Source organism: Balaenoptera musculus, chromosome 12, assembly GCF_009873245.2.
Source record: "Balaenoptera musculus isolate JJ_BM4_2016_0621 chromosome 12, mBalMus1.pri.v3, whole genome shotgun sequence".
Lineage (NCBI taxonomy): Eukaryota > Metazoa > Chordata > Mammalia > Artiodactyla > Balaenopteridae > Balaenoptera > Balaenoptera musculus.
In genome coordinates this window covers 21,350,659-21,377,204 of record NC_045796.1, presented here as the reverse complement: position 1 = coordinate 21,377,204, position 26,546 = coordinate 21,350,659, and the positions used below count along the sequence as shown (strand labels likewise).

Sequence of the window (26,546 nt, the reverse complement as noted above, 5' to 3'; positions counted from 1 at the left end):
GTTTAGAGCTCTTTCCAAAAGCAATTTCTACCAGAGTATCATCTGCTACCCTCCTGTGTTTGATACAAATATTATTTTATACCAGTACAGAAAAAAAGAGTAACAGGTTCAAGTAAATTTATTTGAACTGCATTTTGTTTACTTTCAAATCTCTGAATGGATTTTTTCCACATAAATTATTATTCCCATTAAAATTATCTTTATGCAATATATTTCAAATTACATTTTTTTACTTAGAGTTATATAAGAACTTTCACACTGGTCTGATATTCCTTCATTATAACCTACTAAACTTTTAATATTTCCATTTTTCATCTGAGACAGTAACTTATTTCAAATTATTCTAATATGATTTTCATATACTAGACCTGCCTGGGCAACAGTATATTTAAGACTTTGTACTTTGCAACTAGAAAGACTTGGTTTAAATCCTGGCTTAGCCACATAGTAATTGTGTGACCTTGGGCAAATAGCTTTTCTGAAGCTGTTTCATCTGTAAAACAAAGATAATACCTCCCAGAGATCACATAAGATAGAACACTTAGTACACCATAAAAGCTATCAATATGTTAGCTATTATTACTATCTAAGAAGCATGTTTTCAAATATCTCTCTTCTTTGGTCTGACCTACTTTGGTGAACTTGAAGACTGCCTAAAACATATATTAGAGTATTGTCTAGATTAAGCCCTATCTTTCCACATTCAACACTCAACATTTATTGAACACTTGTGATGTGCCGGCACAATTCTAGACACTTGAGCTATATCAGGTAATAAAACAGACCAAAATCCTTGTCCCTATGAATCCTAACAATATAAACCAAGCCAGTTCATGGTGGTCTTTAGGTTACTAACTTTCTTCTAAATTCTTGCAGTTCTTTATTTTCCAAATTACTCATTTGATTCTTATTTATTTATTTATTTTTGGCTGCGTTGGGTCTTCATTGCTGCATGTGGGCTTTCTCTAGTTGCGCCGAACGGGGGCTACTCCTCATTGTGGTGCGCGGGCTTCTCATTGCAGTGGCTTCTGTTGTCACAGAGTGCGGGCTCTAGGCACGTGGGCTTCAGTAGTTGCAGCTCGTGGGCTCAGTAGTTGTGGCTCGTGGCCTCTGGAATGCAGGCTCAGTAGTTGCGGCCCATGGGCTTAGCTGCTCCACAGCATGTGGGATCTTCCCGGACCAGGGATTGAATCCGTGTCCCCTGCACTGGCAGGCGGATTCTTAACCACTGCACCACCAGGGAAGTCCTCATTTGATCCTTTATATAAGCTACCCCATACTAAATATCCAGTGCCTTCTTCTCTACTTCCAATTCAGGTTGTCATCTCTCTTGGTCTACTGCTACAGACTCCAATGAGGGACAAGGGCTCACTCTCATGCCAATTTTGTAAGGATGGGGATTTACAGCTGACTCTCTCCTACTCTTTATGGGGGGAAAAGCATTAGTATTGATACTTTTATTTAATTGCTGACAGTTACAATCTGTTCTCTATTACATTACCTATATCTATTCTCAACACAGCAGCCAGAAAGATCCTCTGAAACAGCAGTTCAGTTGTTTTCCTTGAAGTGATGGCCCATCTCATTCATTTATGGAGAAAATATCTGCTAAATACTCAAGTCTAAATAACTATAGTTTAATCTGTCAGTCTCTCAGTTTTATTTTCAAGTGAAAATGGTAGGAAAGGAACTTCAGAGATCTGTGAAGTCCTATTTTCTTAATAATACTAAGATTTTATTCACCATTTTCACTGTGTTAACATTTGTACAGATGGTACAAAAGCAACAGTGAGTAAAACTACTAGCACTTAGCATCAATCAAGATAGTGGCACTGAACTACTGGTAGTCATTGTATTCTCCACTGCCATGTCCTCTCAATAAAAACAAAATTAAAAAATCTACTCAGTTTCACTTCAGAATGTCCTTGATGAAGCAATAAAACGTACTGATTTTATGAAATCTTAGCCCATGAGGACACATCTTTTTAAATATTTCTCATGACAAAATTGGTAGTATGCATAAAGCATTTCTGCTGCCACCAAAGCACAACGGTTTTCTCAAGAAAAAGCACTTGATATTCAGTTACAAACTCAGCTGGCTTTTTTTCTTAAGGAACATCATTTTTACTTGAAAGTTGACAAACTGCAGTTATTCAGGGTATTTGACAGATATTTTCTTGAAAATGAACCAAATGGGCCTGTCACTTCAAGGAAAACAACAGACAGTATTTGCTATCAGTGACCAAATTTAAGCTATCAAGCAAAAACTCCAAATTGTGGAAAACTTATACCACTGTTGTTACTTTTTCAGCTTTCAAATACTATAAGACTTTCCTGATGAGATCAGTGGTGATACTAATAATACGTACGAAGTACATATTTTGATATGTTGACACAATGAAATGTGTCAACACTTAGAGGGCCTGTGTAACTCAGTGAGCCAACACTTTCCAAATGAGCAATGCAAGATATTTCAAAATCACATATGGGTAAAAGATCCACAAAGTTCAAGATTAATGAATTTTAATGTAATAGAGAATGAAGAGTTGATTGACCAGACCCCATGTCGTAGCTAATTTCTAAGAAATTACCACTTGTTGGGTTTTGCTAGAGTGTCAAAGAATATCCACAATTATTTGAAAAGGCTATTAAAATATTTCTCCCTGGGGCTTCCCTGGTGGCGCAGTGGTTAAGAATCCGCCTGCCAGTGCAGGGGACCCGGGCTTGAGCCCTGGTCCGGGAAGATCCCACATCCCTCGAAGCAACTAAGCGTGTGCGCCACAACTACTGAGCCTGCGCTCTAGAGCCCGCGAGCCACAACTACTGAGCCCATGTGCCACAACTACTGAGCCCATGTGCCACAACTACTGAAGCCCACACGCCAGAGCCCATGCTCCACGACAAGAGAAGCCACTGCAATGAGAAGCCTGCACGCCACAACGAAGAGTAGCCCCCGCTCTACGCAACTAGAGAAAAGCCCACATGCAGCAACGAAGACCCAACGCAGCCAAAAATAAATAACTAAAATAAATTAAAAAAAGATTTCTCCCTTACTATGTATTTATGTGAAGTGACTTTTTAAATATTTCAACCAAAACTTCATATCCCAATAGTTTGAATGCAGAAGCAGATACAAGAATCCAGCTGTCTTATCCTAAGCCAGACATTGAAGACATCTGCAAAATTGTTTAAAAAAAAAAAAAAAAAAGCACCATTTTTCTCACGAAATTATTTGTTTTGGAAAATAGTTATTTTTCATAAAAAATGTTTTTGTTAACATGTAATGGTTTTATTATCGTTATTTTAAAATGAATTACAGGTATTTAAAATTTTTCTCAGTTTAAATTTCTAATTTGGTGACCAACAACAGCTATAACCTTCTAAAACAAAAGCTCTGTGGGGTCTTCAAGAATTTTTAAGAATATAATGGTGTTCCAAGGCCAAAATGTTTGAGACCCACTGATCTGAAATATGTCAGATCGTATCATTTAATAATCTTCCAATGGCTCCCCACCTTTTCAGGGTAAAAGCCACAAGTCTACACTGGACTACCGGGCTCTACTCTTATCTGTTCCCTCTCCATAATCTATCCCTGTACTCTTCCCCTGGCTCACTCCCTTCAGCCATACTTGTTTCTTTGCTGTGCCTCCCACAAGTCAGACACAATCCTGTGTTAGGAACGTTGCACTGGAAGTTCTCTCTGCCTGGAAAGTAATATCCCTAGTTTTTGCATGGCTATTTCCCTCACTTCCTTAAAGTTTCTGCTCAAATGTCACCTTCTCAATAGTCTAACATGAGCGTCCTGTTTAAAACTGCAACCCTACTGCTACTCCCATTCTCCACAGCACCTTCTAACATTTGCTTACTTATGTCTACAGTTGGTGGGGCCTCCTGCTCCCCCAACTAGTGTAATACAAGCCCCTAAAGCGTGGGAAATGCCTGCCACATAGCGTTCAACAAATATTTGTTAAATGGTGAATTAATGAAAACGCGTTTTGACAGCTTGTCAATTCTCGAGACACATCCACAAAGTCCCAAAAGAAAGAGAGGATGCAATTTACAGAGAGAGGGCAATGCCAGCAAAGATATTTTTGAATGAAAGAAAAAGAAGGGATACAATGATCACAAACCTCAATACTGAAAGTGTTATGGGCCTGAAAAAAGCTCTTGGGAAAAGTCGGGGTTGGGGAACATTCTAAAGGTTGTGCAGGACGCATTTAAGTGTTCGGCAATGAACGTTGGTCCTGCACTACCGCCCAACCCCTCCGCACCCCCCCCTTATTTATCGCCCCCCATCCTCCCGCCTCCCCTGAAACCACAGTTCAGAGCCGTCCCTGGACCCCTCCACCAGAACACAAGTAGTCCACACCAAGAGACTGAAACATTTCCAAACTTTATGGAAAAAACAACAACGACAATCAACTAGCCGAAAACGAGCCTCTAAATCCCGTCTCACTCCAGTGCCGTCTTCTCTAACGTTTGCTGGCTTTAGGCTCTCTTCACGGTCCGGTAACAGTTCTCAGGGGTCCTGACGGTCTCCCAACGCTGTGTTCCACAAGAAAACAGGGTCCACAGGAAGGCAGGTCAGGCGGGACGCCCCCAGTAAGCACCTCTGCACAAGTAAAGCACGAGAAGCAGAGCCATGGAAAATCAGTCCCCTTGGGGGAGGAACACGCAGTAATGACGGCAAACCGGCGGAAGTCAGGGAGAGGTGCTCACGTACAGCGGTGACACGGCGGGGACTCAGTTCTCCTCTGGCTTGTCGGCTGGCGGGCCGCAAGGCTGCAGCATCTTCTCCATCAAATTGAAGCGGACTCGCGCTTTGCTCTCATTCTCGGCAATGGCGAAGTAGTTGAGAAGATCGAAGTGGCCCATGTAGGAGCAGTAGGAGTCGCGGTGCTGGTTCACCAGCCACTCCCACTTGGTGGTGTCGGCGTGGCCGGTGCCGATGTACTTGGACTGCAGATGCTCTAGCTGGCTGTGGATGGTGTAGCGGTCCGTCATCTCGCCGCTTTTCCCTTTGCTCCCAGGTCAGAGGCCGCAGACGACAAGGAACTGCTCTGGGGCTTCAAACCGGAGAGGGGCCACCCGGCGTAACCTCCAGAGCCGCGCGGTCGCAGACGGATGGCGTCACATCTACGAAATCGTGCAGACTCCCGGTCCCAGGGCTCAGAGGCGGAAGCGGAAGTGTATTCTGTCACCGAATTGGAGTTGCCCAGGCGACGCTACCACTGGGCCGCCCCTATAAAGAGCCCCGCCCCCTTCGCAGAGCGTTGCATCCTGGTCTAGTTAGTGGCCCTTTTCTAACAGGAGCTTTGCATGCTGGGACTTGTGGTCTCCGAGAGGTGGTGAGCGCAGGCTTCTTGGGACCCCTGAGCGATGTTTAAAAGACGGTGGGCGGCTTAATGGAGCGCGGTGTCTGGGAGGTGGGAAGCATCCTCCGGCGGTTTGGGGCTGAGTGGGAATGAGAAACTCTAATAGGACAGGGCTATAAGCACCTGGGCAAATGAACTCTTGGTGTAATTACGCTTTCGAAGCTAACGAGGCCCAGTAGCCCCTTCACAACCAGGGGTGGACCACGCTGAAGTCAGGAGACGCGAGTTCTGGTGCCAACCAAGGATCTTACAAGTTGTGTGGAAAGTTATTTCAACGCTTGCAGGGCTGCCGTCTCCTGCCTGGTGACAAAAGTACAGCACCAGTTCCGACACGTTCCGGCGCCCACATCAAGCCCCTCCTTCCTCTTGAGCTTCTAATTTTGATATCCTCCCTCCAACTTCTCACCCCACCCTACACGCCCTCAGCCCATACTTCTTTCTCATCTTTCCGTGCGGCTCGCCTCTCCATTTCTCCGTAGGAACTGTTCCCACCGCTTGGAATGCTTTTGTTCCCCTGGCAAACATTTCTCCCTTTAAGTCAGCTCGAAAGTATCTCCTTGAAATTGCCTTTGGCTACTCCAGACAGATGTAAATTCTTCCTCTTTTTATCCTGTACGTCTCTTTGTTATTATCACTTTATGACAAATGTTTGGTTTAAGAACTTCCTCACGCGAATACAAACTACTTGAAAAAATTGTTTACTTTCTTCAATGATGTCTTGTATCATAAGCTTCTTTTATGATATCCTCATAGCCTGGCAGAGATTGTTTCTCAAAAAACGTTTGATGAATGGATAAACAACTGCATGACAGCCAAATAGAACTCTTTACTAGGTGGAAAGATAACTTTAAAATACTTTTATTCTGGTACAAAGTTATAGTTTTGTAGGACCAGTTAAGTCTAGAGATCTAATGTACAGCATGATGACTATAGTTAATACTGTGTTGCATACTGAAAATTTCCGAAGAGGGTATATTTCAGGTGTTCTCAACACACACGTAACTATGGTAGGAGATGAATATGTTAATTAGCTTGACTGTAGTACCATTTCACTGCGTATATGTGTATCAAATCATGTTGCACTCCTTAAATACATTCAACTTTATTTAAAAAAATTTTTTTTAAATTACAGAAGTATTCCTTATGGGATCAAATAAATGCCTGTATCAAAAATGAAAAAAAAAATGTTGTCCCTTCAGTTTAAACTTTGTTATAACAAATGTATCATTACTAAAACGTAGAGACTATTATAAGGCATGCCTGTGGATTTACCATCCAGATATAACAAACCTTGCCATTTTGCCATTTTTGTTTCCAACTTTGTTATTTTGTTTTGGTTTTGTTTTTTAAAGAAATAAAACTGTACAAATGAACTTGAAAATTTCTTTGTATTCCCCTCCCTAATTTATTCACTTCAGCATCCTGTCTTGAATCTAGAGTTAATTATCCTGATCCTGTGTTTTTGATTGCTGAAAGTTTGTATATCCATAAACAATAGATGTTTTTGTTATGCATTTTTAAAAGCGTCATATAAATGACACTATGTATGTATGGTTATGAAAGTTGTTTTTTTCCTCGTCAGTATCCCTGTTGACATATGTAGCTTTAGCTATGTGTTTTATCTAGCTTTTTAAAAAATGTTTATTGGCCTATTATATTCCTGCTTCTGTGAATTGCATATTCATATCCTTTGCTCATTTTCTTATTGGGATGTTTGTCTTTGTCTTACTAATTTTTAAGGAGATCTTTAAATAATCAGGGTACTTCGCTTGCTAGTTATTTGCAATAAAAATATTTTTTTTCCAGTCCGGGGCTCATCTTTACCCTTTCTTTATGGAAAGAGAGGGTATCTCTTGTTACACTGAAGTTAAGTTTAAAGTAGTCAGATGTATCAGCCTTCCTTTATGATTTGTGCTTTTTGCATTTGGTTTAAAAAAATGAAAATAAAACTCTCTTCTACTCTGGGACCATAACAAATAGTTTCCTTCATTTTCTTTAAAAAGTTTTAGAATTTTGCTTTTTCATGTTTAGAAACTTAATCCACCTGGAAGTTTTTGTTTTGTTTTGCTTTAGGGATCTATATATGGCTAACTAGTTCCCAGTGATAACCAATCACTCATTAAATAGTACACCCTTTCCCTACTCATCTTTAATGCTTCTGTTGTACATGTGTAGGTCTGTTTCTGGGCATTCTATTCTATTAGGCTCTTTGTCTGTACCCATACCAGTAACGCAAGATCTTAATTATTGTAGCCTTACAGTAAGTCTTGATATCTGACAGGGTAAAAGCCTGTACCTTCTTTCATAAATGTCTTAACTATTCTTGATCCTTTACTCTTCCACATGAATTTAGAATTGTCAGTAAAATCCTCATGGAAACTGTGATTGAGTAATCAAATAAAGCCATGAAAATTAATATTATTTCTATATCATTAAGAATGATTCTAAGGATATGAGAGGAAAAACCTCAAATTCAAAGACCTTTGGAGCTAGATGGGAAATACATTTACATGAATTAATTAAGAGCCAAGGTATATTAGTTACCTAGGGCTGCCAAAACAAAGTACCAAAAACTGGGTGTCTTAAATAATAGAAAATTATTTCCTCACAGTTCTGGGGGCTAGAAGTCCAAGATCAAGGTGTTGGCAGGCTTGGTTTCATTCTGAGGACTCTCTCCTTGTCTTGCAGATGGCCATCTTCTCTCTGTGTCTTCACAGGGTTTTCCCTCTCTGTGTGTCTGTGTTCTAATCTCCTCTTCTTAGAAAGACACAAGTCATATTGGATTAGAGTCCACCCATATGACCTCATTTCACATTAAGGTCCTATCTCCAAATGCAGTCACATTCTGAGTTACTAGGGGTTAGCAGTTAAATGTTTGTTGGGGCCTTTAACCCCACCATTTGGTGGGGCTGGGGCACAATTCATCACTGTTTTACACAGTGATGTGGAATATATGAGAACTTTAAAAAACATATTTGTAAATTTAATTAATTAGATTTGTGAAAATAATTTAAGTACATGAAAAGGTTTGATTTGTTAAGTCAGACAATTGCAATACTTGAAAGGAAAATTGAAGTATTACATTAAAAGGTATGGTATAAAATGTTTAAGAGTAAAAATTTGGAGTGAAACTAAATTTTATCCAAAAGCCTCTTAAAAGTGATTGTGAAAATTTACTAAGCTAATAAATAGTTTAGGATTTTTTGCTGAGCTTAAATGCTTCAGGAAAGAGGCAGTTTTTCAATTTATAACTTTAATAAATTGAACATTAACTTTTAAAATCTAAATAAATCTCTGAATAGTATTTTGTACTCTTAGTCCCCCAAATGACTCTCAAAGTCATCAAAAAAACCTTCCATGTATCAAGATCAGCTTACAGATAACACAGAAACCCTGCTTCACATTTAATTGTAGTTACATTGAATTTATAGATTTTTTTGGGGAGAATTGTCATCTTAACTATATTGAATTTTCTCATCTATGCACATAGTAAATATTTCCATTTATGTAAGTCTATTTTTTTGACTTTAAATAAAGCTTATATAATTTTCTCCATATGGATCTTTCACATCTTCTATTAGATTTATTCCTGGGTATCTGCTATATATATTTAAAGATGTTCCTTATGAGTCTTAAATTGTCACCTAGTAAAGAATATCACATTTTCTTACACTTCTTGTCAATAAAGACTTTTGGTTTGGAACCAGTGGCCTTGTTGGCAAGACATGCCAGGAGAGCCGTTACTATTTCCAGTCCCAAGATACCACCTCAAGTGGATCCTGCCCGTTAGGTTGCTTCAATGTAACTATCAAATGCCATAGTACAATTTGGCATTTGAGTAAGGAAAATAAGCAAGACAAGATGCCAGTGGAAAGGATATAGAATTAAAAAAAATGTATAAGGAAAAGAAAAAATATATGTTTGTAGATAGAAAATTACATTTTGTCTAGTCTATTTTTTAAGTCTGCAAATGTGAGGTAACATTTTTCTCTTTTCATCTTTTCTTGGTCTATCTTTAAAGCTGTGGGCTTTAAATTTTTTTTAAAGTCACTTAATATTTTGAATGGTCAAGGCATCATTCAAAACCAGAAATGTATACAAAGGAATGCAGTTCCCAACATGTGCTCACTTCCCACGCCCATCCTCAGTAAGTAACCATTGCCATGCATATCTTATTTATCCTTCCAGAGATTTTTTAAATGAAAACACAAATATATATGATATATTTATTTAAGTATATACAGATATATATGATATTTTACCCCTTTTAAAATTTAGATGGTAGCAAAATGCTTACCATAGTTCTCTACTTTGACTTTTTTGTTTGCTTTTTGTTTTATTTTCTTTGACATATCATGGTGATCATCTCATATGAGTATATAAAAATCTTCCTTATTCTTTTTGGGTTTTTTGTCTTGTTTTAAAGCTGCATACTATTCCACTGTATGGGTGTATTATACTCTAAATAATGACCCTCTTATTGATTGTCAAAGATCTTGTGTATCCAGAAATTATATTTAAATTTTATTACTATTGCAGAAAAATACAAAGTTCAAATTGAAATGAACTAAAATCACATCTCATTTGGTGAAAAATTATTTTAGATATCCTTTTTCTGTAAGCAAGTTTTAAAGTCATAAAAGGATTTTCTATACGTACAGGTGTTGATATCATGTTTCACACTAGGGGTCGCCAAAACAGTATTTAAGGCCAACAAACAGACCAGTGATAGAGAACATTTTATAATTAGGCACCTTGGGCTTCTCAACCATGGTAAGCAGGAAAGTTACATTGTGACTGAAATGCTGAAGACAAAACTTTGGTTTGCTGTGTTCTCAAAGGCAGCTATACTGATAATTTAGGAGAAAAGCAAGCGATCTTTCCCTTATCATCATACATATTTTACTTTGGGGTTTTATGTTTAGCTGGATTAAGTGATGATGTGGAATTTAGGTGATATGGAATCTAGGGAATTTTTAAAAAGAAGTTTGCTGGACATGATCCTATTTTGCTGTGGTCAAAAATGTCTTTAGCTTCAGCTTTTCTTTTCCCAGCTACCATGGGTTTCATATATCTGAGCAGACCTAGAACTCTCAATTTTTGGAGGGTTTTACCTCTAATTGGGCATATACTTCAAAAGGATAAAGTGTTCTGTACTTTTAAAATTCTCCTAGAGCAGATATGATTGCCATGGGCATGTATTCAATAACTTTTCGCTTGAGATTTTATAGGCTGGTCATTCTCTGTTTAGTGATAACATTCAGTCACAAGCTGGTGTAATTTCTGAACAAAAATTTCTCACAGGAGAAATTTCACAAAGGAACTTTGAAGTATTATGTACATGTTCCATTTGTTGCAGTAATATGAAATCTTGCAGCACTAAGATTAATGATTGACATATCATAGGTACTGAATCAATATTCAGTGAAAAAATGTATGAATGATGAATGTTCACGACAGCATCTTAAATGACAACAAAAGATTGGAAACAATTTTGGTGACAACAGTAAAGAATAATTACATAAATCATGCTGTAAACTGGGTACATATGGCATATCTCATTTGAACATAAGTTCCTTTGAAATATGTAACTGTTTTCTCCATTATATTAGCATAGTGATTTACCCACTGTCGGCACTCAATAAATACTCATTGAATTAGATTAACACACTGGATTAAGCATGGATATGCCCCCAAATCTCAAAGCATCCCCCAGGAGTTGGGACTATCCACCTCAAAGTCATGACCATCCTTTACTCTAAGCCTAAAAGATGTGGATTTGGGGGGAACAATTTTTTCTATAGAGTTAATGTCAGTAAAAAAGACCCATGACAAGGCTTTACAAAATTATGAATATATTAAATTTTAACTGTTTTAGAGTTGCTTCCATCAGTTATCTATATAGATTGCAAGGAATAGTTTTTCATAGCTGAGTCAGTTCAGCTGAGGCCCTTGAACATCAGTAATCACAAATTAGCATACGGAATCTGAGAACAAGAAGTGAAATGGATTGGTGAGGAGGGATAGATTGGGAATTGGGGATTGACCTGTATACACTGCTGTATTAATATAGATAACCAACAAGGACCTACTATTAAAAAAAAGTGAATTGGATAGGAATGACCTTCTATGCAACATTTCAGGTATCCAGTTAAACATGTGATTCATTATGGTCTACATAGAGTAAAAGTCACAGGTTAACCGGGAGAATAGGAGCTGAGTTTATACCTTTCTTCTGATTTGAATTGAGAAAGTATAAGATTTGTCTAGTTCCTAGGGGAGGTTTAATGCCTGGCAGTTTTGATTCAACACAGGGAAGTTGTTTCATCTTGAATTTTTAGAATAAGTATGTGCATAGAAGAGAAGCCTTTGGGCTTATCAAAGTATGGTTTCTTTCACTTTTCACAAGTTCCACTTATTTTCATAAAACAGAAACATATTTCAAAATCTGTATGTGTATTTTTGTGATTTTATTCATTTGTATTATTTCTCCTTCATTTGTCACCTATGAGTGTTTAACTTAGCATTCCCCAAAGGATCTGTGTTAATATGCTCTGTACAGTGGCCCAAAAAGAAAATGACACAGAAGCAAGCCTAATATTTTTAATGCTGTTAATTTATTTATGGTAGCTTAAAGCCAAAAAGGAATTTGGGGGATGGAACAGACTGGCACACACAGTCATGGCAAAGTACCAATGGTGCCCTTTCCCCACCTGTTCCTTTCACATTTTCTTCAGCTTATGTAAACCACTCTGCAAATGCAGTTTCAAGTCTCCCCACTTCCAACTAGATATCTGCCTCTAACCCTCTCTTATAAAGGAATTCTTGCATTACAGCTACTGAGGACTGCTCTAATAATAAAGTTTTAGTGAGTTAAGAGTTTCAGTTGTCTGAGGAACTGATTTGTTCTATAGAAATACAAAAATATGTCCAGTCACCATCTTATTCTATGGGGCCCTCGAGAGAGCAAAATGCTGTTGGTATAGGCTTTCGTCTCTACTTTTGAGTCCCTTGATTTGTTAGGATAATCTTTATATTTGGCTTAACAGCTTTACTTTAAAAAGTCAGAAAAGCACCTGAAGTTTTGTCCTAGTTTAGGTGTAGTTCTGCCCCTAGATCAAGGCAAGAGTGGACCTGGTGTTGGGCCCCCCTCACTTTAGAAGGTCCTGCTATGGCTCCCCTCTAGCTGCACCCTCCCATGAGCTGAAAAGTCCATGGGTCAAGGGGATGTACCCATCCCTGCTGATACTCCCTTAACCCCTGGCTCAAACACACACAGACCAAGCTTTGAAACACAAATTCCAAGAATCACAGGGCTTGTGCAGTCTTCTTCCCTGGCCTGTCCTCCCAAAGGCTCACTTGCTGCTGGTGCGCACACCCCTGGGCCTGCAGAGGGCTCAAGGAATGGCTATCGGCTGGGTTATTTACTTTATGAACTCAAAGAGGCAGGTTGAGAAATTCCACTTGAGGGGTTTGGGCTTGGAAGCCACTCTTAGAGATGGTTTTTAGGACTCACGTGTCCACCTGTAGTTCAGAAAAGATTATCCTGAACCTAAATTTCCCCCAGGTCCTCTTCCCAGTCTCAAATTTCTTACTGGTAAGTAATCTTCTGGTTATAAATTGCATAATTAGTAACAATGACTTGCTCCAGGTGGTAACCTCAGTTCTCCTGAAATAGAACCTCTCTGATCATCTTCAATGTTAAAACTGCTGCTTCATTTAGTAGATGAATGACTTTTTAACCAGAGGAAGATTTATAATTAAATGCAAAGGTGATAAATTAAATCATACCATTAGTATTAATACTTTCATGTTAGGTTTAGGAATAATCTGTTTATATATGTTATTTAAAGTATTTGTAGCTTTTCCTGTGGTAGCCGCCGGGTTGAGGGGAGAATGGCCTTCTCCTCTCCCCGCCATGGCGTGTGCTCGTCCACTGATATCAGTGTACTCTGAAAAGGGGGAGTCATCTGGCAAAAATGTCACTTTGCCTGCTGTGTTCAAGGCTCCCATTTGACCAGATATTGTGAACTTTGTGCACACCAACTTGCGCAAAAACAACAGACAGCCCTATGCTGTCAGTGAATTAGCAGGTCATCAAACCAGTGCTGAGTCTTGGGGAACTGGTAGAGCTGTAGCTAGAATTCCCAGGGTTCGAGGTGGCGGCACTCACCGTTCTGGCCAGGATACTTTTGGAAATATGTGTCTTGGGGCCCGCATGTTTGCGCCAACCAAGACCTGTCGATGTTGGCACCGCAGAGTGAATACTACGCAGAAGCAATATGCCATCTGCTCTGCGTTGGCTGCCTCGGCTTTACCATCGCTGGTCATGTCTAAAGGTCATCGTATAGAGGAAGTTCCTGAACTTCCTTTGGTGGTTGAAGATAAAGTTGAAGGCTACAGGAAGACCAGGGAGGCTGTTTTGCTTCTGAAGAAACTTAAGGCCTGGAATGATATCAAAAAGGTCTACGCCTCGCAGTGAATGAGAGCTGGCAAAGGCAAAATGAGAAATCGTCACCGTATCCAGCGCAGGGGACACTGCATCATCTATAATGAGGACAACGGTATCATCAAGGCCTTCAGAAACATTCCTGGAATTACTCTGCTTAATATAAGCAAACTGAACATTTTGAAACTTGCTCCTGGTGGGCATGTGGGACGTTTCTGCATTTGGACCGAAAATGCTTTCCTCAAGTTAGAGGAGCTGTATGGCACTTGGCGTAAAGCTGCTCCCCTCAAGAGTAACTACAACCTCCCCATGCACAAGATGCTCAATACAGACCTTAGCAGAATCTTGAAAAGCCCAGAGATCCAAAGGGCCCTCCGAGCACCACGCAAGAAGATTCATCGCAGAATCCTGAAGAAGAATCCACTGAAAAACCTGAGACTCATGTTGAAGCTAAACCCATATGCAAAGACCATGCGCCAGAACACCGTTCTCTGCCAGGCCAAGAACCACAAAATCCGGATGGCTAGGGCAGCAGCAGCGCTAGAAGCCAAATCAGATGAGAAGGGGATTCCAGGCAAGAAGCCTGCGGTGGGAAAGAAAGGAAAGGCGGCTGTTTGCATTAAGAAGCTGAAGAAGCCAAAGAAGGCTTTGGTGGAAAAAAAGGCTGCAGTGACCAAGAAACCAGCAGCTGAAAAGAAGCCCACAGAAAAGAAACCCACCAGAGAGGAAAAGAAGGCTGCTACATAAACCTAGATTTATTTATTCAGTAAAGGTCAAATCATTTTGGACAGCTAATTTTGAATAAAGACCTGATCGAAGAGGCAGTGAGAAACATGAAAAAATAATAATAATAAAAAAATAAAGTATTTGTAATACTTAGGAGACTTTTGCCTTTTAGACTATCTGATAGATAAATATGATTCTATTTATTTAAAACATGTAATTGATTTATAATTTCAAATTAAAAGAAGTAAGAACGTGAGCAAGTTTGTAAGTGGTATTCTAATATTTAAGAGAAATGGATTTACCAAATTTATAAGTTAGATTTTCAAAAGCCTTTGAAATGCTTTGGAAGGTTTTTCTTACAAGGAGCACGTGTTTGCTTGGTCAGGCATTCAAAATGCTTAGAAGTAATTTGAGCATATTAAATCTATTAATGTAGTTTAAAATATTTAAGGGAGGTTGCTGGATACAAAATCAATATAAAGAAGTAATAATATTTCTATATTCCAGCAGCAAAAAAAAAAAAAAAATGAAATGGCCCCCATAAAAAAAGATACTTGATAAATGACATAGGTGTACTGCAGGGAAGTGAGAGAAAAGACAATCTTTCCAATAAGTGAAGCTCAAACTGTTGTGTACCGTGTGGGAAAAAAATGAAATTGGACTCAATTCACACCATACATAAAAGTCAACCCCAGGTGGATATGAGCTCTAATATGAGACAAATTATAAAGTTATTCAATGATTAATATATCGTCACAACCTTGAGGTAGAGAAGGGTTTCTTAAATGAGACACAAATACACTAACCGTAATGTAAAGATTAGGAGGGTTGCGGGAGGCTCTGAGCTGAAGGCAGCAGGTCCGGAGAGGGTGGCCAGCCAGCTCCAGGTCATGAAGCCTCTGGGAGGAGGATCAAGTAGTCCTTCTGCAAGTCCAGAGCAAGCCGTTCCTCCAAGCAGGCTCAATAGGATGGCACCTAAAATTTTGGATCAACGGAAGAACCTCAGAACACACTTAAAAGGACTACCCCCCGCCCAACAGGGGGAGAGGAAGTGGTATCTTGGACGAATGGATGGCATCTGAACCCACCTGGTGGGAAGACCAGTGATGTTTTCGGGTCCCCAATTACTGCCACTTCACCCTGGCACATCTAAACAAACCCAAGGGTCACGTTTTCCTATGTGAAGGAGGAGACCCCAAATCAGACCTTAAACTGCAACGACCATCTCCCGCAGAGAAGAGCCAAACCAGAAAGGTCGCAGGAGGGAGGCAGATCAGGCCAAGGAGCCTGAGCCCACACCCTAGACTCACAGCCAGGAGCCCTCACAACAAAGCCCTCACCCCACTGGGGGGCAAATCCAGCAACTCCTTCCATTAGGAGAAGCAAATTGCTTCCCCGTAGCCAAGCAAGAAACTCGAGGGATAGGGTATCAAATATTAATGTGTCTCTTAGCCCAAAGGAGTGGGGTGGGAAGAGGGCTTGTGTATTTGAAGTCTCCTGAGAGCTGCACAGTGGGCTTTGCCTTCCAGACTGCCCAGCGTGACTCCCTAGGGATGCTCATTTGTAATTCCCTACGAGGGGAAATGTAAGAAGGGCTGGGGAGGGGGCTGTAGGGTGCAAGGCCACAGTGAGGCTTGATGAAGTGGGATCTTCCACATCCTTGTTGCATCAGCGATCTGTCAGCTAATTGGGTATCTAGAAATGACTAAAATAGTAGCAGAGTTTAAAGCCATTGAAAAAGAACAAGAAACAATCTGTCCATTGCTGTGGAATAGAGAAGGAAGGCATAAGCAGTAACACTAAAGGTTGTGAGGAGTCTCTGGATACGGCATTTAGGTCCGAATGCCATCTACACTTCAGGGATTCTGTCTCCACTCCTGAGACTACCGCTGCTAAACCCCAATGCATTCTTTTTATTTTATCCCCGGCTATTGTTCTGCGGTCTTTTCTTGGAACATCTTGATTGCTTTTCCTCGGTAGCTGTCAACAAAAACCAAAAAATTGCTCTTGGTCTTATGCTTTATGGAAAGACTTTGTACCCTGATCTTCTGAGGTGCCCTATTTCTGCCATGGAAAACCTTCACCAGCTCTTACATAGGAATGCCTGCCTTTCGTTCACAAGGGACTGATTTTGGTCTCTTTACAGGCGGTTTTGCTTGCGAATTGTTCCTTTGATTCTCTCACCAGCCTTAAGTTTTGGCCTTTATTCTTTCCCAATGACATGGACATTTCCCTTCCAAAGCTACCGTTCTTCCTCTCTCTGGGCCCACTGGCTTCTGCAAGATTTTAAATCTAACCAGATATATTCAGGCAATGGGGTTATTTAAAACCTTCATAGGTCTTTCTTCCTGTTAATGGTGGGAAGAAGATGCTCAAGAACCTTGGGCTCTGAGATTTGAATTCTTTAATAATATCTAAAAAGCAATTTATGCTTCACATAAATGACTACTGACTCTGGTCTGTTTCTAATACTTCTCCAGAAAAATGGCAGTTATTCAGGTACACCAAAGAGGAAGAAAATTTCACTTAGACCACTTTATAAAGGTTGGCAGAACCTCTGGACCATATTTAGAAACAATTTCCAGAAGAGACTTGGAGACCTTAGGCCAGGAAGTTAAGCAGTTTGGCAGCAAAGTTTCAGCCTGCCAAATCCATGATATTTGCCCAAAGGTAATGGCAAGAGTCATGTTGCTTTAATCTGTCAGGTGAAAAGTTTCTCCCAGTCAGTGCCTAAAGGGCTACAGTCTCAATTCCCACACTTCCCTCCTGTTGGACCAACTGTTAACAAAGGAGAGAGGGTGGTGGAGCTATTGGTATGAGTGCCTACAAAGCTGATGCCAGGTGCTAGAAATATCTTCATCATTACGAAAATTTAGGAAAGCAGTAACTGTGTTTAGTCATATTCCCATCAGTCTAGCTGCTTAAGTGCCTGCAAGAGCTACCTGCCAAACTCCACTTCTTATACTTGGCACATTGCAGGGATTTGCACGCGGCTTTGTCTACCAGATAGTTTTCCCTCTTTCAATTGCCCCCCTGACTTTGGAGCCAAGAAACTCATTCCATGTGACTCTATTGAGTACTTCCTGTCTCCATCCTTTAAGTGGTTTGCGGTTCAAAAGTCATTATAAGAAAGTTGTTTGGAATTCAGAGCATTTTTTCTCCCATTAAAAAAATGTCATAAATGGTGATTAGCTTTTTAAGCCCAAACATACTAACTTGTTTGACTTAGAGTGTAATGTTCTAGTTGTAGAAATGAGCTACCATTTATAACTGTGGTTTTGTTTTTGTTTTTAATATAGAAGAAAATTGTTCGTGAATTCCAAATTGGACTGCCAAGAAGAAACCTGACGTTGCAGCACTGGCCCTTGTGGTCCACCCCTCTCAAGCCACTCACTGCTGTCGGCCAAATGAGAGGAAAATCTCTTAGCTCTACCCAAAGGCAGGGATTTCTGGAGTGGAGATGGGGGAAACAGGAGGTGGGAATACAGGCCTGGGGGAAAGAGTAAAACGTGAACTATAGCAAAAGCCTCTGGGCAGCAGTGACAGAACTCTCTGCCTTAATTTCTTCTCATCTTTCCCCCCTTCTTTTGCTCCATGAGGCCGTCAGCATGGGTTTACAATGCCGGGGTAGTCTGGTCACTGGGAGAAGCAGAAGAGGCATTTCAATACATGTGAGCCTGATGGGGGTGGTCATTTGTATTTGCAAGAAATTCTATGCATTGGGGACTGCCTGTATTTGGAAGATTCAAGAATTCTTAGTATTCTTTTCTCAACTTCTAGGCTGCATTGAGAAATTATTAGTCTCTATTAAGCCTTAAAACTTTCTAAAAGTGCATTTGGTGCCAAACTTTAGTAGAGTTGTATCAAAAACAAAACATCAAACCTGTACTAACATTGCAATGTAATTTTATTTATTTATTTATTTTATTTATTTTTGGCTGCATTGGGTGTTCGTTGCTGCGCCTGGGCTTTCTCTAGTTGCGGTGAGCGGGGGCTACTCTTTGTTGTGGTGTGCGGGCTTCTCTTTGCGGTGGATTCTCTTGTTGCGGAGCACGGGTTCTAGGTGCGCGGGCTTCAGTAGTTGTGGCGCATGGGCTCAGTAGCTGTGGCGCACGGGCTTAGTTGCTCCGCGGGATGTGGGATCTTCCCGGACTAGGGGTCAAACCCGTGTCCCCTGCATTGGCAGGTGAATTCTTAATCACTGCGCCACCAGGGAAGCCTGCAGTGTAATTTTGATAGGAACATTTGTTATTTTCATAAGGCAGGATTGGGTAGAGCAGTTAAATTAAACTTAGCAATCATGTATTTTATTTTTTTTAAAGCAAAGATTAGTACATTAATTACATTAAAAGAAAGCACTTCTGCTTATCAAAAAATACCATTAAAAAATAAAAATACGGGCTTCCCTGGTGGCGCAGTGGTTGAGAATCTGCCTGCCAATGCAGGCGACAAGGGTTCGGGCCCTGGTCTGGGAAGATCCCACATGCCGCGGAGCGACTAGGCCCATGAGCCACAATTGCTGAGCCTGCGCGTCTGGAGCCTGTGCTCCGCAACAAGAGAGGCTGCGATAGTGAGAGGCCCACGCACTACGATGAAGAGTGGCCCCCACTTGCCGCAACTAGAGAAAGCCCTCGCACAGGAACGAAGACCCAACACAGCCATAAATAAATAAATAAATAAAGTTATGATAACTGATTATTTTTAAAAAATAAAAATAAAAAAATAAAATAAAAAAATAAAAATAAAAATACAAGCCATAGACTGGGAGAAGATATTTGCAGCCTATGTAATCAATGAATAACAACAATAAAAAATTTGTTTCCAAATATATAAAGAACTTTTACAATTTGATTTTTTAAAAAGGTAGAAAATCCAATAGAAAAATAAATGACTTGATTATGCAATACACAATAGAGGAAATACAAATGGATAATAAACATTAAAAAGTGTTTTTAACATGATTAGTAAACAGAGATATGTTAATTAGAACAATGAGATACCACTATATGCCCACCATTATTAGCAAACTATCAAAAGTTTTATAATACCACATATTGGTGAGGAATTCTAATTTTTGGTGGGAATGTACTGTAAATTGTACAGCCACTTTGGAAAACAGTTTGGTACTATCTAAACTGAGGACATCCATACCCTATGTCCAAGCAGTTCCACTACTGGACGTACAGAAGTGGTTTTCAAAGTAGGGTCCCTGGATCAAGCAGCATCAGCATCACCTGGGAACGTGTTAGCAATGCAAATTCTTGGGCCCTACATCAGATCTACTGAATCAAAAACTTGGGAGATGGGGCCCAGAAATCTATTTTAACATGTCCTCTAGATGATTCTGATGAAAACTAAATTTGAGAACCACTGACTTAGAGATTATTCTGTACATGTATACAGAACAACACATAAACAGAAAGTTCATAGTGGATTCCCAAATGGAAACAACCCAAATGTCCATTACTGGTAGAATGGTAAATTCATTTTTAACTTGGGACTAACTGAAGCATCTTTATATACTGAGGGGTGAGAACAAGTCGAGGGAAAAGATGAAGTTAAAAGAGAAGAGAATAATTTGATGGAATAAGTTGAAGATCAGATAAAATCTAAATGGGAGGGTGTTATTTGAGGAGAAAAGAGGTGCTCCTTTGTTGAAGACTAGAGAAGGAATGCAGAAATTTCATTGAGGGGGTAAAGTAGGAGGATTTGAAGTTTATTTATACATGAGAGCCTTTATTTTCTTTATTATTAAAAATCAAGGTCATATGCAGAGAAAAAAGGCAATTCACCTGGTTTAGTTCGGCCAGAATGATGAATTAAATGGAGGATATAATGAGACCCATCACCCCTGCATCATTTGAATTCTTGAGGGTGACACTAAACTCTGCCATTCCACTCCTGAGATGTAATATTGTTTTTGATTTACAGTCTTGGCTGAGAGGTGAGGGTGTAGTTTCAGGGACTTCTACTTGCCTTTCCTAGTACAATAACTCTTATTCTACAAGTCAAGGAACTAATGTGATGGTTCTGTAAAATCCTAATGTCTGTTCCAGTTACACTTTCAAACACTGGGGAAATGATTTCTGTGTAGATCTGTGGATGAGTGGACACGTATACCTGGCTAGGTCTCTATTAATACCTTGACCCTCACATACTCCTACTCTAACAAGGGAGTCAGAAGGTGCTTTGGGTCTCTGGATATTAACATCAACTCAGACTCTGTATCTAATAGTCCTTAAAAGAGCCATGTATTCCCCTGTCTCTAGTGCATGGCTACCCTAGTGCACAGCCATAAGACCCTTTGGGGAAGAACTGGGAGAATGAGTACTATATACACTTGCCACGGTGTTGCAGGGTCCTTCTTCATGTGGATTTAGCCTCTTTTTCAGACAATGGAGATGTTCTGTGGTGGGTTTGAAAATTGGCTCAGGTTTGAAAAATGGGCAAGGGATCATGACTTTCCATTGAGGCAGCTGATCATAGGCTTCTGCTCATCTATTCTTGGTCTCTTTTGATGATATATATTAAGCAATATCCTTGGTGGATGCACATCTATCTCACTCCTTAGAAGACCTTCTATTAAATATCTCCATAGATTCCTAGAGATCAGCCCCCTATCCACTCCATTCGAAACTTGCTGCCCATTAAGAGCATTATACCCATGTTGATTTTGGTGGTAAAGTGCTACCATATGGCTTCTGCTCTTCTGGGAATCCTATCATCTCCATGGCTATTAGGGATCCTAGTTCTGTAACAGAATCTTTCATCAATTCCAGCCTACAGAAGAGAGCCACCACCGAACTTCTTAATGACATTGATTCAGTGGGAACTCTGGAGCATTAATTGCACCTCAGAGTTGGTCCCTTCTTGAGACAAGGAGCTCAATATTTAGTATCCCAGTGTTAGTCACTAGCTGTGGTCTGCACCAAGGGCAAGGCGGCTCCTATTCAATCGGGGGGCAATTCCCTGGAGAAGGAAGCACTTCTTCAAAAGTTGATAGCAGCCAATGCCTAGAGCAGCTGGGGGACGGATACAAGGATGTGATAAAAGTCATCTGGGTGGGGCAGATCCTGAAACTTCTGCGCATTAGTTTCCTTTATCTATAAAATAGGGATATCAATACTTAGTTCACGGATTTATTTGGGAAATAAAATGAAATTAAATGATAGGCAGCTTGAATCTAAGTGGAATTTGGACAAGCCAGGATGTCTGGGGAAAAGGGTTGACTAAGTCTGCCAGTAGCCTGTTTGCATGTAGATTAAAGAGCATTGTGGGAGAAGATTCAAATTGTGATTGTTATTAAGATTCATTTGGTCATTTGCTCCCTGACAAACATTTAGGGCTCTTCATTCATGTGTCAGCACTCTGCTAGGCTGTGAATGTTCTGACTGGTTTAAATGTGTGTAAGTTGGGGAGGTGACCTATTGGAAGTCCTTTCCTCTCTGTCTTGGAGCTAAGAAGCACTGGGGCATGAATCAGGCATGATAAGCCTGACCAAGTCAGAGACCTGTGAAGACTGGGGGCAATAAGGAAAAACAAACGGGTATTTTACTAAAATCTCTAATATACTGGAAACAAGGAGCACAGCTTAGGAACTCATCTAACAAAGTCTTGCATGTGAATGGGGGTGGGGATCAGGGCAGCTACTTCCCACTTCACAGCAGAACATCAACAGCTTTGTCATCTTAAGGGCTTCACTGCCTCCAGTGTGATGGTAGATAACTGTGCTGGGAAGACTTGTCAATAGATAGCACTGTGACTCTGCAGGACTGTGGCAGCAGGTGACAGGTGTGGACATTTGTGAGTACATGTGTGAACCCTCTGGGAACTCTCAGAAATTCTCCAGGCCCCCTCCTCAGCTTCAGGTTGATGAAGCCTGGGGAAGCTTGGTTACAGCTCTAGCCTGTTGAGAACATTCAGCTGGGTGTGCAAAGCTTTACTTCCATTACTCCACCCATTATTCCATTCATCCTCCCCAATTCAGTGTCGTAACCTTGAGCCCTTATGTCACCAAGGGGGCACCCTAAATACACATTTTAATTACTGTCAGTTTAAGGAACACTCTAGCTCCCAGACACACCCTCCCAAATTCTTTCATTTAATGATAAACTCTCTGTTAAAATCTGTTTTTTTAAATTAAATTCCAGAATGGCAACTATTTATTCAAAGTGAGTAGAGGAACCAAAAACCTAGAGTATCTAGTGTTCAAAACTAACCTTTGCAAAAAGATACTGGTTTGTTGTTTTTGTTATGCTTTGTTTTGTACCTAGATGATTCCATGAGTCACTGGCTGAATGATTTGTCTTTTCTTTTGTTTTCCGCTGCCCTAGAAAGATAACTGACTTTCCTTGTATCGAAAAATGACTCAACATTGGATAGAATTAGAACTAAAAATATTAGCCTTATGGTTTATTTTCATTCCATCCATATACTTCCCTAAGCCTTCTTTTCTGGCTTAGGAGTCTGCTGGAGTGATGCGTAATCCTGAGCTCTGACGGGTGTCCCAGTCCTCCCTTAAAACCAAGGTTAATACAAGTGCATGAAATAGTTTTAATCAGATCAGAAACAAGAACTATGGCCACAAAAAGAAGTCAGATGTGGGATAGACAGAGGGACAAATAACATGAAATTACAAAAGTGTTAATATGAAATCCCATTTCTTAGGAAGAGGTGTTCTTATAAAGCCAATGTGGGGTTTATTTTCAAACAATTTATTCATCTTAAATTTGGAGTTTGTTTATTTCAACAAATATAGCCAAATTTTTCCTGTCTTAACCTATTAAAGAGCCAACATGGCCAACATGGACAAGTGATTAATATGAAATAGAATTTGTAGTCCTATTTTAACACACAGACAATTCAATGTTGAAACTATTTTCATTTCAAACTCTCTGTCACAAAAAAATTAGTAGCAGTCAAAACTATAATTTTCTTTTCTTCCTATTTCTGAATAGGCCTGAGAGATTAAAATAGAAAGTTAAGTAACATAAGTGACCTACTAAATGACCTAGCAAGTGTTTGACTGAGATAAGTTATAACACTTATGCTAAAAATTGAAAAACTGTCACTTCCCTGTTAGAGCTGAAAATAGCTCTTACTAGTTGTTCTTCCTGATGCAAATCCATATTCAGCTTTGTATTATTAACACAAATCACTCAAAACAATTCCAAATGAGCACATATAGACTTAGAGAGAATTATGTAATAAGTAATACTAGATTGTTGATAAAGCCTTTAATCCAATTTGAATGAGTGCCTCATCCAAAGTGAGCTGGCTTGAGGTTTTTCTCCTTCTTTCTATAAATTTAGTGCTTATATACCAATCTCATTTAACAAATATGTATTATGCAGCTCTTAGGTAAAAATTCAGAGATTAGGTGCTCCCAGTACTACAAAGGTGAGTAACATGTAGTGGGTACTATGCAATTTACAATATAATTGTTGCTATGAATATGAACATTTTACAATTTATTATAAAGGAATGCAGCATAAAAACAGCAACTATTCAGAGAACTGGTAGGTTATTTTTAGTAGAAGTGGTGAAAAATGACTTTATAAAGAAATACCATTTGGGAGACGTTTGGATGTCTGTGCAGCATTTCAAAAGTTGGTGCTGGGCTTTTAGGAGATCATTCTGGTGGAAGGTCTGTCATGGGAAAAACCATGGAGAATGGAAAGGTCATGGTATACTCAGAGAATGGCCAGTTGAAAGGGATAAAGTAGGGTAGGGAAGAAGAGGGAGAAAAAGTTGAAATGGTATTATGAAGGATTTTAATATTGTGTTCAGTAAAAGCGTTTGGACCTAATATGTAAGTAATAGGGACCCGTTGAAGATTATGGGACAAGAGAATAATTTAATTAAATCTTTGCTTTATTTTTTAATTTTTATTGGAGTATAGTTGATTTACAATGTTGTGTTAGTTTCTGCTGTACAGCAAAGTAAATCAGTTATACATATACATATATCCACTCTTTTTTAGATTCTTTTCCCATATAGGTCATTACAAAGTATTGAGTAGTGTTCCCTGTGCTATACAGTAGGTTCTTATTAGTTATCTATTTTATATATAGTAGTGTGTATATGTCAATCCCAATCTCCCAATTTATCCCTCCCCCCACCCTTTTCCCCCTTGGTAACCATAAGTTTGTTTTCTCCACTGTGACTATTTGTGTTTTGTAAGTAAGTTCATTTGTACCCCTTTTTTAGATTCCACATATAAGCAGTATCATATGATATTTGTCCTCCTCTGTCTGACTTACTTCACGCAGTATGACAATCTCTATGTCCATCCATGTCACTGCAAATGGCATTATTTTGTTCTTTTTTATGGCTGAGTAATATTCCACTGTATATATGTACTACATCTTTTTTATCCATTCCTCTGTCAATGAACATTTAGGTTGTTTCCATGTCCTGGCTATTGTAAATAGTGCTGCAGTGAACATTGGGGTGCATGTATCTTTTCGAATTATAGTTTTCTCCGGATATATGCCCGGGAGTGGGAATTGCTGGATCATATGGTAAACCTGTGCTTTAAATTTATGACTAATGACAGCGACCTAAAAGAATCTGAAAGTGGAAGCAGATAGACTAGCGAGGTGGTGTGATTATAATCTAGGCGGGAGATGAGGTCAAATTTTGGAGACCCTTGAAATGTTAGGCGCCTGAGACAAGGACATCTTGTTTTCCCCAAGGTCCGTTTCCCTCTTCTTCCTGTACTTATAAATCCCCCCATTTTAGTCAGACACATGTCCATTTGGAATAGAGATTAATCCCTGCCTCCCTTGCAGTTAGACAGGCCACGTGTCTAAGGTCTGGCAAATGGATGTAAGTGGACAGCCTGTATAACTTCCGTGGAATGATATTAAAGGAAGAGGTTTCATATTCATCTTTTCTCCTTCCTGATGGTTAGAATATAGTGCTATGGACTGAATGTTTGTCCCTGCCCTCCCACCCCCAAATTCGTTTGTCAAATCTTAACTCCCAATGTGATAGTATTTGGAGGCGGGGCCTTTGCGAGGTGATTAGGTCATGAGGGTGGAGCCCCAGTGTATGGGATTAGTGAGCTTATAAAAGAGACACAAGAGAGATCTCTTGACCCTTCTGCTATGTAAAGACACAGAGAAAGGACAAACATCTATGAATTAGAAATTGGGCGTTCACCATACACGAAATCTGCCAGCACCTTAATCTTGGACTTCCCAGCCTCCAGAACCATGAGAAATAGATTTCTGTTGTTTATAAGCCACCCAGTCTATGGTACTTTTGTTATAGCAGCCTGAACAGAATAAGACATAGGAACATAATGACTAGAACTGGAGCAGTCATGCTCTTGGGCCACGAGGTAAGCTCAAACATGGAAGCCAAGCATGGTAGAGCAACAAGCTAGAAGGAACCGAGTCCCTGACATCCTGGCTCTACATATGAGAACTGGAATACTTATCTCTGGAACTTCATATGAGAGAAATAAACTTCTGTCTTGTTTTAGCCATTGTTATTGGGGCTTTCTGTCATTCATAGCTGGCCATAATCCTAAATACAGCACCCCATCCATGAACTGTGAAGAGCCATAAAAAGTTTTAAGCAGAGGAATGAAATTATGAATATAATCTATTGTAGAAGATTGCTCACCGTATCTTGAAAGAACTGGAGAGATGAAAAACTCCAGGCAGAGACACACCTTGGAAGGCTACGGCAGCAAATCTGGTTTGAGATGGACCTGGACAACAGTGGGTTAGCAGGAATGAAAGGTTACGTGATGTCATTCCCTGAATATACCCACAGCCCTCTCACAGCTCCCACATTTTTGCTTTTCCTATGCCTTTGGTTTAGAAAGACTTCACCTTCAAGACCTAGTCCCATGACATTGTCTTCAACATTCTCAAGTAGAGTTTTGTTTTTCCATAAAAGTTTGCCCGCTTATTTATTTGTTCATGCTAATAGTGCTCTTTCAAACTCTTTCTTGTTGAAACTCCTTAGCCTTGCGGACAAGG

General features: G+C 39.8%; 2 protein-coding genes and 1 pseudogene across 3 annotated transcripts in view; 1 reads left to right on the top strand and 2 right to left on the bottom strand.

Moving 5' to 3' along the window:
- Positions 1-26,277, bottom strand: part of PLAGL1 (PLAG1 like zinc finger 1) — a 150,739-nt gene extending 124,462 nt beyond the window's left edge. The window contains exons 1-2 of the mRNA XM_036870949.1: positions 26,185-26,277; positions 15,357-15,525 (exon numbers count right to left, since the gene is read on the bottom strand). The gene's annotated coding sequence lies outside the window, so the exon portion shown is untranslated. The remainder of the gene's footprint in view (positions 1-15,356; positions 15,526-26,184) is intronic.
- SF3B5 (splicing factor 3b subunit 5) lies at positions 4,378-5,245 on the bottom strand. 2 transcript variants are annotated; one of them, XM_036870965.1, is made up of 2 exons: positions 4,724-5,245; positions 4,378-4,612 (listed from the first exon to the last, which is right to left on the bottom strand). In XM_036870965.1, the coding sequence occupies exon 1, from the start codon at positions 5,002-5,004 to the stop codon at positions 4,744-4,746; it is 261 nt and encodes an 86-aa protein (XP_036726860.1). In that variant the 5' UTR covers positions 5,005-5,245; the 3' UTR covers positions 4,378-4,612; positions 4,724-4,743. The 2 variants fall into 2 exon arrangements, with proteins under 2 accessions (XP_036726860.1, XP_036726861.1); XM_036870966.1 differs by having other exon boundaries at positions 4,378-4,545.
- Positions 13,258-14,571, top strand: LOC118905463 (annotated as a pseudogene).
- Positions 26,278-26,546: the final 269 nt, after the last annotated feature.